The 13810-nt window shown below is 33.1% G+C and overlaps 2 protein-coding genes across 2 annotated transcripts; both read right to left on the minus strand.

Moving 5' to 3' along the window:
• Window positions 1-372: 372 nt before the first annotated feature.
• Window positions 373-3238, minus strand: LOC111807386. The gene is made up of 7 exons (XM_023693097.1): window positions 3127-3238; window positions 2829-2895; window positions 1797-1865; window positions 1672-1719; window positions 1081-1137; window positions 629-691; window positions 373-503 (listed from the first exon to the last, which is right to left on the minus strand). The coding sequence occupies exons 2-7, from the start codon at window positions 2883-2885 to the stop codon at window positions 495-497; spliced, it is 303 nt and encodes a 100-aa protein (XP_023548865.1). The 5' UTR covers window positions 2886-2895; window positions 3127-3238; the 3' UTR covers window positions 373-494.
• A 2187-nt stretch (window positions 3239-5425) lies between these two features.
• LOC111806604 (beta-D-xylosidase 1-like) lies at window positions 5426-10928 on the minus strand. The gene is made up of 6 exons (XM_023691980.1): window positions 10580-10928; window positions 9170-9451; window positions 8894-9063; window positions 8718-8815; window positions 7538-8302; window positions 5426-6065 (listed from the first exon to the last, which is right to left on the minus strand). Exons 1-6 carry the CDS (start codon window positions 10859-10861, stop codon window positions 5470-5472), a joined length of 2193 nt encoding a protein of 730 aa, XP_023547748.1. The 5' UTR covers window positions 10862-10928; the 3' UTR covers window positions 5426-5469.
• Window positions 10929-13810: the final 2882 nt, after the last annotated feature.

A 13810-nucleotide genomic window follows, 5' to 3' on the forward strand; every position in this document is an offset into this window, starting at 1 on the left:
AACAGGCATTGTAAATATGTCGTCGGGTGGTTCTTTTGAGGGTAAGGTCCTCGAGATGTCCCCGCTTGGTTGTTCTGAGAAGGTCTATCTGTCCACCCACTTGATCCGTAGTTACTTCCGTTTGTCCTATTGAGGCTTCCATTTCAATGACCTAGCAGTTTATATGTTTTGGCCCTAGTGTTTGAGGCCTGTGTTGTTCTTCTTTGGTAACTCGCTTCGTTTCCAAAGTGTAGGAGTCTCTCGGCGCTGACAATTACGCTAGGTCTTGGACCTTTTTCTCGTGTATTTTTGTTTTACGTCAAATTACAAATTTAAACTTTTTAAAACTATTAATCAAATGTCATTTTTCTGAAAATTAAAATCATAAAATATCTCAAATTCGATTTCGACCATAAAAATAATTGCAACAAATTTCATAAAAAGAAATTAACAAAAAAAAATCAATGCTTCCAAAGATGTTTTCCTCTAGGATGCCACGTCGCCTTTTAATTTATCTATTCTACCTGCGTTACCATAAAACTCAAAGTCAAATTTTACTAGAAGAAAAAATAATAAATAAAGTTTTATCATTAGAAAATAAACAATTAAGAGCTTTAAATCAGTTTGTTTTTGTTTTTTTTTCCCTTACAATATTGCCCTTCTCAGATGTGCATACCGGCCTCCTTGGTGGAAGCCGTGGCTTAGGGGTCCTCTGGTAATTATCAAGAGAGAAAAAAAAATTCAGGTAATATTTGTATATAAATGTAAAAAATTCTAAATTAATAAAAATACCGCTAAATTTATACTTTACCTCAAAAATTTTAATAAAATAAAGAATTTAGAAAATACTTTTAAAGTTAGTTTTAAATGAAAAATGTTAATATTTTATTTTTAAAATACCCTAAAAATTAAATAATATTTTAAAAAAATATTCTTAAATTTTATTTTAGTAATATCAAAACATATTCTTACCTTTAATATTATATTTAAAAAAATATTTATTAAATTTTAAACGTAATACTAACACATTTACTTTTACAAACAAAAAATAAATAAAAAACTAATAATAATAATAAATAATTATGGAAGCCATATGATCACCTGAAGTTTAGGCTGGAGCTTTTCTACGGCCACACTGTTACAGAGCCCTGCTCCTTGCTGCTTACAACACCAGACACAAACAATTCAAATTTTCCTTTCTTTTACCATGGTTAATAAGGTTGAGTCGATCGATTCTCAACTCGAGTAACTAGTTAAAGAGGACAAGTCAATCTAAAACCAGCTCTTATACTTTCGAGCTTCCCGTCTTTTCTTTCTTTATCGGGGTTAAATTGGTCTTTTCATTCTTTATTGGGGTCAAATGGGACAATGGGACAAAATGGTGATTTTGGCCCGATAAAAAATGCTTGATATTCGAGAACTAGTAGACGATGAACTTGACAACACGAGGTCAAGAGACTCATGGTCATGACTGACGAACAAGAGAAAGAGAGGGAGAGATCGAGACGAGTGACTAATTGTGGCTGCGAAAAGAGAAAAATCGTTGAACCAGAAAATTGACTTTTTAACGGGTAAACTGGATCGAATCATTTAGTTCTAAATAATCTAACCCAATCCGATCATTATGATAATTTTTTTTTTTTTTTTTTTTTATTTAGTAAAAAACAAAAAAGTGTGGGATGAAAAGGGTACCTTGCATAATGCCCAATCAGCAGAGTCAAAGAAGGCTCGTTCATGGTCCTATATAAACCCCAAATTATGTAAGCAAACGGACTCACAAAGCCCCAAAGGCGAAACCACTCATTTATTATTATTACCTTTGAAATCAATGGCTTCTTCTTTGGACCAAGTCCTCCATATCTGTTCCCACTTCCTGCCGTTGCTTCCTGTATTTAATTTACTTTTTACCATATAAACCTCAATAATATTTACATTAAATCCTAAAAATTGCTCGTAAATTTTGAGACAAATTTCAATTATACCCCTACACAGCTTAACTCGAAAAAGCTTAGTAAAAAATTAAAAGGTAAACATGACATCATTTACCGTATTTATTACTCCAACAACAAACAAAGCTTTTAAGCAAAAATATTTTTACCTGCTGACTTCAACCCAAAGAAACTTACTCACTTGAGAGGGAGAAGCAAGTAACTTTTTTCCCTTTTTTATCCAGTTTTTAAGTCAAGATTGTTTTTTTTTTTTTTAGTAAAAATAAAGATACAAAATCGTAATATTTTAAGAAGGAATAATACATTATAATTATGTCAATCATTCAATTTAGAAGGTCGAGGATTATTAGGAGTGAGTCCCACATTGGCTAATTTAGTGAAAGATCATGAATTTATAAGTAAAAAATACTATCTCCATTAGTACGAGACTTTTTAGGAAGCACAAAGCAAAACAGGAGAGCTCATGCTCAAACTGAACAATATCATACGAAGATTTCATAATTTCTAACACAAAATATATTGAATAATTTTTTCATCAAAATAAACTACGGAATAGTTATGGGGCCCACTAATCATAGCCACGCAACATTCATTGGCGGTCACGTATTTGGCATTTTTCTTTTTCTGTTTTCGCAAAAAAAAAGAAAAGAAAAAAAAAAATATATATATATATGGTTTTATCGCGATTATTAATATTTTACTAAAATTAATAAAAGTATTAAACAGTAATTATATAGCGGTTAATATTAAATTAGGTTAGGTTTAAATTTTATTTTCATTTTTTTTTAATTAAAAAATTTATTAAATAAAATTTTTATATTTGTCGTCAATAAATTCATAGAAATTTTAATTTTCTAAATAAATTAATAAAAGATGAAAAATAAATTGAATTGAACGTACCTGGTTTTGACGGAAGGGGAAGGAGTTTTCTTCTCCGTCGCTTTGATGATCCGCCATGACTGATTTCCTGTAAGAAAAAAAGAAACGAAATCAAGAACGCCGCCATAGTTAACCAAAAGGATGAAGAAATTCACCGATTCATAAACAAAAACTGAACTCGACTCGACTCGACTCGGCCGAGTCATCTTAGGGCAACGACTCGCTCTGAAATCGAACTTTATTTGATCGATGAATCGATTTCGTTCGAGTTCGGCCATGGCGAAAAGGAAGAACGAATTCTAGAGAGAGGAGTTCGTACCTTGAGAGAGAGAGAGAGAGAGAGCGCGGAAGCGGCGAGGGAGAGATGAAATGAAGAAATGGATAGATGTGGAAGGGGGAGAAAAATAACGGGCGGTTGAGTAAAGAGGATATCTCACAAGAAATTCTACAGGATCCCTTTGAGGTTATATACTTTTTCAGTTTTTTTTTAAATATATACACAATATTTGAAATAAAATAAAATAAAAATTTGTCGGTGACATTAGTCTATTTTTTAATAAATACATAAATAAATAAATAAATATATATATATATATATATATATATATAGTTTTTATATGTGTGGCTCGATAACAAGAATGATATATGAATGAAATGATACATATTTAAATGAAATTGATTGTAATGATATATAAATTATGATGAATATATGCTTAAAATAATTTATAGTACGTATATCAACAAAGTACATCTTAATTTTAGATAGATAAGTTAACTCCAAAACATTTTGAATAAAGACGGAGCGTGTGATGTTGAGGTTTATTGGGAGTGAGTCTTACATGGGTTAATTTAGTGGAAGATGGAATACTATCTCCATTAGTATGAGGCATTTTCGGGAAGTGCAAAGCAAAACCATGAGAGCTTATGCTCAAAGTGGACAATATCATATACCACTGGAGAGTCTTGACTTCTAACATGGTATTAGAGTCATGCCCTAAACTTAACCATGTTAATAGAATTCTCAAATATCGAACAAAGAATTTTGAGCCTCGAAGAAGTAGTCAAAAGTGACTAAAGTGTCGAATAAAGGGTGTACTTTGTTCGAGAGCTCTAGAGAAAGGAGTCGAGTCTCGATTAAGAAAAGGTTTATAGTGTACTTTGTTCGAGAGGGGATTGTTGAGGATTATTGGGAGTGAGTTCCACATTCGTTAATTGAGTGGAAGATCCATTGGGAAGTAAAAAAATAAATTTGTAATTTTAAAAGAGTAGGTTTAAGTTTAAATAATTATAGAAATTAAAAATAAATATCAAATTCACTATTGTTTTGACGGATCCAACTTCGAGAAATAAAAATGGCGTTTGAAATGGGTGGTCAAAAAATAAACACGTATTATTTTGAAAGTTAGGCGGAATTAGGAGATTCATGACTATGGTTTCCTTTTAAGCTAAAAAAGCATTTACTTCACCATTAAACCGTCTAAATTCATTTAATGAAAAATATTGTTCGAGTTTTATTGGTAAAAGAAATCTCTCAAAATTTATTAAATAATAAAAACGTTTAAATGTATGAAAAATATTTTCAACATCATTCACTTCGATTTAATTCCATTAATTAGCATATTATTTATTTTTGTTTTTTTTTTTCATGTATTTTTTTTTATAAATTCTTAATTTATCATTTTTGAATAGGTGTAATTGAGGTTTGATGAGATGCAACTCTTCGAGTATATATATATGTCTGGTGAGTCGAATAAATACAGCCAGCCGAATGCAACTATTACGAGAGAAGAAAAAGAACCTTTCTAAATATTATTTTTAAAATTTTAAATTAAAACTTCAAATTATTACTAATCATTAAAAGGTCAAATAGTTGACCGGATATTGAATTGAATTTTATATATATATATATATATATATATATATATATATATATATACACACAAAAATAATTATTTATTTATTTTTATTATCTAATTAATTTAATGATAATTATTAAGATTTATTGCAAACTAACCTAAAATTTAAGGTATCATATAACATTAAATTAAATTGTTTTAATAATTTAGAATAAAAATAAAATAATTGACAATAATTGTGTAAAATATGTGTGTCATTTTAAATTATTAAAACAATTTAATTTAAAATTTTACACAATTAATTATTTTGACTCCAAAGGAGTTAAAACACCCTCTCCGCAATAGTATGATATTGTCCACTTTAAGCATAATAGAAGATATTTGAGAATTTACAAATCTATCGGCACCACCACTAAGTTTTAGGTACAACTCTGATACCATATTAGCCCAACACTACTCTCCAACAAAATTAGAGTTTAGGGCATGACTCTATACCATATTAGACTAACACTACTCTCCAACAAAATTAGACGGTAAAATCTTACCTAGAACAAAGATATTTAACTTCAAACATTCTATTTTTAACTATATTTTGTTAAAAATGTTTGAAAATTTGCACCAAATACTAATTTTATAATAAAGCACTTCTTAACATTGAACATGATTATAGTTCCAAATTTCTTCCCAATCAATCATTCCCCCATTCTTCTTCAACCTAATTGATTTTATCCACGATCAATTCTGTAATTTAGCTTTATGTAATTAGGGCAAAACACCATCAACATTTCGACATTGTTCATACTCGATCAGAATTTAACGTTCTTTAAATCAGCGTGAAGAGAAATCAAATGAGTAAGATCTCCAATATGGAGTTTATGCTCACCAGTCGGAATTCTTCGAGTTCCAAACTGATCGACTCGGCTGAGATGATCGCAAACACGGATTCCGATTCGAACTCGCTGCAGAGATCCGGCCATCAGATGAACCTTTTCGAATCGGATCAAGTGCTTTTCCGGCGACCAGATCTCATTTGGAGCCGAGGCGAATACAAGAATGGTGTGAGATCCATCGGCGGTTCCGGTGTTCTTGACGTCGATTTGAAGGCCGAGATCGGAGATGGCGGCGCAATCGATGTGTGAGACTTTGATTGCGTCGAAAGAGGAGGTGGAATTGGGAGAGAAAATTGAGAGAGGAAGTGAGATTCTTGTTGGGGCTTCGGCTATGGAATGGGAGAATTTTGAGTAGCTTAAACCGAACCCGAATGGGAAGACGACTGGGCCCTTGTAGAACCGATAGGTTCGACCCGGGTAGCCGGTTGATGGGTCGGGTCTTAGGCCCATATTTGTCATTGGGACCTTCGCCAGGTAGCTCTGTGGGTACCAAGTCATTGGCAATTTTCCTCCTGAAGAATTCCAAGAGATCGTTAATATAAAGATATTTTTTTTAGACACACGACTATCTAGGCTTTCTGAAAAAAAGGCTCATACTAGGCTTTCCCCAAAAAACGCTCATACTAAAGGAATGGAGAGAGTATTTTTTTGTTATAATCTCATGATTATCCCTAAATTAGTCGGGACTTTCCTCATCTAGGAGGAACCCATAATCATTCCCTAAATTAGTCGGGACTTTCCTCATCTAGGAGGAACCCATGATCATTCCCTAAATTAGTCGGGACTTCCATCATCTAGGAGGACCCCATGATCATTTCCCTAAATTAGTCGGGACTTTCATCATCTAGGAGGAACCCATAATCATTTCCTAAACTAGCGGACGCGAGACTTTTATCATCTAGGGGGAACCCATGATCATCATCTAGGAGGACCCCATGATCATTTCCCTAAATTAGTCGGGACTTTCATCATCCAGGAGGAACCCATAATCATTTCCTAAACTAGCGGACGCGAGACTTTTATCATCTAGGGGGAACCCATGATCATCATCTAGGAGGACCCCATGATCATTTCCCTAAATTAGTCGGGACTTTCATCATCCAGGAGGAACCCATAATCATTTCCTAAACTAGCGGACGCGGACGCGAGACTTTTATCATCTAGGGGGAACTCATGATCATTTCCTAAATTAGCGGACGTGAGACTTTTATGATCTAGGAGGAACCCATGATCATTTCCTAAATTAGCCGACGTGAGACTTTTATCATCTAGAAGGAACCCATGATCCTTCCCCAAATTAACCGACGTGGGACTTTCATCATCTAGGAGGAACCCATGATCATTCCCTAAATTAGCTGGGACTTTCATTATCCACTCCCCAAAATGTCTTATACTAATGGAGAGAGTATTCTTTTATTATAAACCTATGATTATTTCTTAAATTAGCCTATGTGTACTTTCATGGTCGAGGAGGAACCCATTATCATTCCCTGAATTAGCACGGACTTTCATCATCCATTCGAGGAGGAACCCATTATCATTCCCTGAATTAGCACGGACTTTCATCATCCATTCGAGGAGGAACCCATGATCATTCCCTAAATTAGCCGGGACTTTCATCATCCATTCGAGGAGGAACCCATGATCATCCTCTAAATTAGCTAATGTGGGACTTTCATCATCTATTCGAGGAGGAACCCATGATCATTCTCTAAATTAGCCGATGTGGGACTTTCATCATCCATTCGAGGAGGCTCGCCTCATTTTCTTTTAGAGTCCTTTGTTCGACATTTGAGGATTTACCAATCTATTGGCACAACTAAATTTTAGGGCATGACTCTGATACTATGTTAGACGAACACGACTCTCCACAATAGTACGATATTCCCTAAATTAACTGGAACTTTCATCCTCCAACAATTTTTATTAATTTAGTCTATATCAAAATTTAAAAAAATTAAAAGAAGAGGAAATGAATGAGTACCAGGATTAGTGGCCCCAAACAACACATCGGCAATGGCTGCGCCACCGGCTTGCCCGGGATACCCAACCCAAAGAATGGCACTGATTTCGGCATCATTTTTCGCAAACGAAACATCAATGGGCCCACCCGACATCAAAACCACCACGGTCGGCCCTCTACAAGCCCTCGCAACTCTCGAAACCAATTCCTGTTGATGCCCGGGCAAAAGCAGCCCATTTCTATCTCTAAACTCCGCTTCAATGGACTGGTCCAAACCCACCACCAGCACCGCCGCATCTGCCCCACGCGCCGCCTCCTCCGCCGCAGTGATCAGCTGATCCCCACCACACCCCACGTCGGTACAACCTTTCTCATGGATGGTCTTAACATATTTCGAGATTCCTTGTAGCGGCGAAGTGTATTCACATGCCACTCCTGCGTAATTCCCGATCATTGTTTCGGTGGCATCGGAGTTCGGGCCAATCACTGCCACTGTGCGGTGGCGCGTGGGGGAGAGTGGTAGAGATGCCGCTCGGTTTTTGAGAAGGACTATGCCTTGTCTTGCAGCTTCGAGGGCTAGCTGTTTGTGGGCCGGCGTGCAGACGTCTTTTGGGCCCAAGTTGCCGTAGGTTTGGGCCGTGGGCTCGCCGTCGAACATCCCGAGCCTCATTTGGACGGAAAGTAAGTTGGCTAAGGCGTTGTTGAGATCAGCTTCTTTTAGGAGTCCTTTTCCCACCGCCGTTGCTGTGTGCACCGCCAAGAATGGTCCACAGTCCAAGTCCAAGCCTGCAAATCATTTCTACAATTAGGGCCTTTTATTAATATATATATATATATATATATATATTAAGCGACGTATGCTCGAGCCTCTGGCCTCAGTTTAAGAGATGGTTTTAGAAAACGAGGGCAAAGAGAGATTTTCGATAGAGACATTATATAAGTAAGCAAGAGAGTAACAACAACGGCTCACAGTATATAACTTTGGGTATGTTAAATTTCTTAGAGGCCTGTTTAAGATATTAGATAGAGGCATACATAAATTATAATTTTTTTTGAACCAATTGTGTTGGGTTGGTGACCTGAACTGAGGTTACAACCTAATCCAACTCAAACCCTCTATTTTTCGATACGGGTCGAGTTAGCCCAACCAAACCTGCCACGTAATGTTGAACTAAGTCAATTTGGAAAGAAAAGTACTTACCAGCTTTGATCGTGGAAGCAGCAGCTTCTTCTGGGGTGCGAGTAAAATGTTGGCTACCGTACAAAACTCCAACAGAATCGCAATCAGATACAATATACCTATTTCACGTGACCATCCGTCAATAAAAACGAGTAATCTAGTGTGATGATGTGCATAGCAATTCCATGGTTACTCACCCATCAAGCCCCCAAGCGCCCCGGATGGTGTTTTTGAGTAAATCACGGTCAGCACAAGTTGGCTTCCCGTTGACCTGATTATAAGAGCACATCACACTCGCCACTTTTCCCTCCACCACACACGCTTTGAAAGGCACATTATAAGTGTCCTCTAAATCCTGTTTACTCACCTGCCCAACATACAAAAAGCCCATTAAGATTTGCATGAGAAATGGGCTTCGGCCCATTAAGGCCTTCCGTTTCACTATATGGGCTTTTAAAAGCCCAATATCATACCTTAGCGTTGAAATGGTACCGGTCAACGCCATTCCAATTGTCAAGATCATAGGCAGTATAATGCTTGCAACAAGCCGCCACCTTAAGCCTCTTCCCTCCAGCATTTCCCTGCAGCCCTCGGACATAGTTGGTCGCGTATTTCCCGGCCAAGATTGGATCCTCGCCCGGAGTTTCTTGGCCCCGCCCCCACCGTGGGTCTCGGAATATGTTCACGTTCGGGCTCCAATACGTTAAACCTGCCATTCCTCCGTTATACATCGCTCTCGCTTCGTCCGAAACCACCTGTACAGTGTAATTCAACTAGTTTCTGTAAATACCTAAACTTAAGAGACATACTATCTGAACACCTCTCGTGAAAAATAATAGAGTATAAAGCTTAATTTAATTTATATTAAATTAAGCCCAGGTCGTCAGATCGAACTGCATATTCATCCGAACAAAGTACACTATAAGCCTCTCCTTACTCGAGACTCAACTCTTTTTTCTGGAGCCCTCGAACAAAGTATACAATTTGTTCGACACTTTAGTCACTTTCTATTGACATGATTAAGTTTAGGGCATGACTCTGATACCATGTTAGGAATCACGACTCTCCACAATGGTACGATATTGTTCACTTTGAGAATAAACTCTCGTGATTTTGCTTTGGGCTTCCCCAAAAGGCTTTGTAGGCCTGTGGGACTCACTCACAATAATCTTCAACAAATTGTTGGCTATCCAAAAAAATAATTATATTTATAAAAATCTATTTAATATTTATGTCTACATTTTAAAAGTAACATTGAGATTAAAAATTCACGTGTAAGAAATGGAAATACAGTAAAATTTAACTTTTAACCTCCGTAATTTTCCTCACACGTGGGACACGCAAGCTCTGTCAATTCTGAATTTGATAGCAAGACAGTGTCCGATAAATCAATATTATTTATTAAATTTAAATAATATATTTGACAGAGGAATTTTATTAGTATTAAATTCTCAAAATTGGCACTAAAATAGAATCTAAAAACTAATAATATTTTTATTTACTATTTCAATCATCTCAGGGCTAAAATGGTAATTTAACGTGAAACAGTGTTTTAAATATTTATTTAATTTTTAGAAAAATATTGTATTATATTTACAATATTAGTTGAAAATATTTTAAATCTCATAAAAATTATTTAATAAAGTCGTCGTAATGTGAAAAATAATTTTTTATTATTATTTTATATGCTATTTGATAATATTTTTTATTTTTTAAAATTGTGCTTTATAACCAATTTCTATCCTTACTATAAAAAAAATATTTAAATTTTTAAGAAAAAAAAAACAAAAATAAACTTTATAATTTCTTTTATATAATAAAGTAATTCCAAAACGAATAATATGAGAGTGAATGTGAAGGGATAAAGAGGAGAGAATTCTGACCCGTCCGATCTCGTGCCAAAGCGATTGATTGAAAGAAGCAACGGTGGTGATGACTTGAGGAAAGCTAGTGGCCCCAGGGAAGGGCCCACCAAACTTAGTACCGGGGCCCACATTGGAGACTCCGTGAAGAGCTTCGGACCACCACTCATAGCCTCTAATTCCCAGCCGCGGCACCGCGACGGCGTTGTTAACCAAAAGCCTTATTTTTTCCTCCGCCGTTAATCTTCCGATCAAATCCTTCACTCTCTCTTCTATCCCCAACGACGCCTTACAAAACCCCATGTTTCTTGTCCCCACATTCCTCCCGTCGCATGCAAACGCCGCCGTCTCCTCCGCCGTCCCCGCCGCCGCCGCTATCACCACCACCACCACCACCACCGAGATCGCCACCGACTTTCTAAAACCACAATCCATCATAATAATAATAATAATAATAATAATAATAATAATAATAATAATAATATCCTTTGGAGCGAGTGGGCTTTGAATCACGTAAGTGAAAACCCCACCGGGTTTTTATAGGAAATGGGAATTTTCTTTTTTCCTCTTTTATTTTATTTTTTATTTTTGGTAAAAATGTTTTAATCTTAAAATTTTCCAACAAAAAAAATCATTTATTAAAATATAAATAATATTATGTTGGATGATGAATGTCACGTAAGCTACTTTAAGGAATATTCCTGGTTTATAATCAAATAATACTCTCCATTGTTACGAGACCTTTTGAGAAGCCAAAAGCAAAATCAGGAGAACTTATGAGATAATATTATATCATCGTGGAGAGTCGTGTTCATCTAATATATTGAACGGTACGAAAGTTAAAAGTAATAATTAAAAATTTAATTTTGTTTCAAAAGCTTTTATTATTATTATTTTATTTTATTTTTTTAAGCTATTCCAAATCCAAATGGTTAATTATCACTTTTTGGAAAAAGAAAATTGTTTAAAATAATAAAGTGAAAATAAAGGGGGAAAATAACTTTTCCTTTTTATCTTTTTTTAGGATAAATTTTCTTTCTTTCTTTCATTATTTTATGCCAAAGGAAAAAGAATCTCAATTTTTCTCATTGCACTTTGAAAATTCATAAATGTGAGCTCTACTAAGTCCCTATAATTTTAAATATTTTGTAATAAAGTTACTTTTTTATATTTTTTTTAAATTACTTTGTTAAAAAAAATATTCTCAAATTTTTAATAACGTCTCAAAAATACTCTTGAACTTTAAAAAATTTCATTAATATCCCTCAATTTTTTTAAAAAAGTTAAAAAAATACATTTATAGTTAGTACTCTGTTTAAAAATACAATATATATATATATATATATATATATATATATATATATATATATAACCTTTAAAAAAAATTAAAAAGAAAATCTTACCATCAATAATATGAACATAAACGGTCTACCTCGTAAATTATTTAAAACTTTGAAAAGTTAATAATTATTTTTGAAAAGCGGTAACAACATAAATGTTTTTTTTTTTTTTTAAAGAAAATGCTTAAGATATTAGTGACATTTTTTAAAATTAAAAGAATATTTTTGTAATAAAGCATTCACGGTCCATCCAAAACTAACTATAAAGATATTTTTAATTTAAATATATTTTTGTGACTTTTTAAGGTTTAAGAATTTTAAAATTTTTTTTTTTAATTTAAGAGAATTATTGAAATTTTCCATAATTGATTTTTTTTTTATTTAGTAAAATGGAAGAATATTATTATATTTTAGCCCATTAAATCCAAACAATTGAAATAAAAAAAATGAAAAAAATAATTAAAATTGAGGGCGACCAATGAATGAAAGTAGGAGGGCAGAGGCATTTGGGTTTGAAACAGTAAAAAAGTCAAAGACATTTGTTAAAGCCTTCTCGTGATGATCTGATTCCAACAGACTAAACTTCTGAAACACTGTGTACTTTGAAAAACAACCAGCCTCGTGAAAAAATAATTATTTTTTTAAAAATTAATTTTCACTCTAAATTTTATTTCTATTTAAACCTTAAATTTTTAAATATAATTTCTATTATTTTATAGCAATAACTTATAAGTAATTTAATGAAATTTAAATAAATATTTAAATTTATCCTTCAAATAAAAAATTTAGAATCAGAATCGATACTCTGACACATTTATGGTCAGAATAGATACTCTGACAAATTTATGGTCAAATTTGATTTTTTCGTAAAATTATTCAATAGTTGAACGGTACAAAATTTAAATCAGTTTTACTTTTTTTTCTTTTCTTTAGTAGATTGAACGGTACAAAAGTATGAACGATTTTATATGATATAAATTTTAGTTTCGATATAATGAAATGATTGGTTGTTGTTCAAAAATCATTTATTTTTAATATGAAAACAATCCAAATCAAAATAAATTACATTTTGACCATAGATATGTTTGTAATCACGAGAGTTACTATAAATTCAAGAATTCAAAATTGCTAATTCTTAGACTTAAAAACAGACATAGATAATTTGTAAATTTTATAAAGTTCGGCATGTATGTATGTATTAGAAGTGGCATCGTTTGTAGAGAAAATTTACAGTGTGAACTACAGCGTATCATGCTTTCATAGAATAAAAAAAATTGTATTGTTTTGTACGTAAAAATTAATCTCGAGATGTAGTCTTTAAAGGGTCAAGACGGTTAAAATTGAAATAGATTGAAATTGAGATTCATGTTGATATTTAATTTTTTTTTTACTATTCTCAAATTTATTCTTTTAATTTAATTTAATTCTTTCTTTTATGTCTAAATTTTAAAAGTATTTAATAAATTATAAATTTAAAATAAAGATTTTAAAAATTAGTTGCTTTTTTTAGATATTAAACTTTAAATTTTTTATTTAAAAAATTAAAAATGGATAATTTAATAATTTAATAATAAATTTAAGGATTAAAATTTTAAAAATTAAAATAATTAAGATTTAGAAGATGCATAATTGTTATTTTTATATATTGAAATATATTAAAATTCGAAGAAAAAATAATTATAATAATAGTTAAAATAGTTTCGATAGACTTTGTTCAACCATTTTTGTTTCTACTAATGAAAGAGTGCATGAATTGTCGCTCTCACCCGAATGAACGAATTGAGGAAGAGAAGGAGGAAGTATCTCGATTCAAGCACCAACGACGTTCAAGTTGGGTTAGGGTTCTCCACTCTCGTTTCCATCTGGAGATTATTTTCAAGAAACGAGTTTACTTTTATTAAAAAATAATAAA

Source organism: Cucurbita pepo, chromosome LG12 (assembly GCF_002806865.2).
Source record: "Cucurbita pepo subsp. pepo cultivar mu-cu-16 chromosome LG12, ASM280686v2, whole genome shotgun sequence".
Taxonomy (NCBI): Eukaryota; Viridiplantae; Streptophyta; class Magnoliopsida; order Cucurbitales; family Cucurbitaceae; genus Cucurbita; species Cucurbita pepo.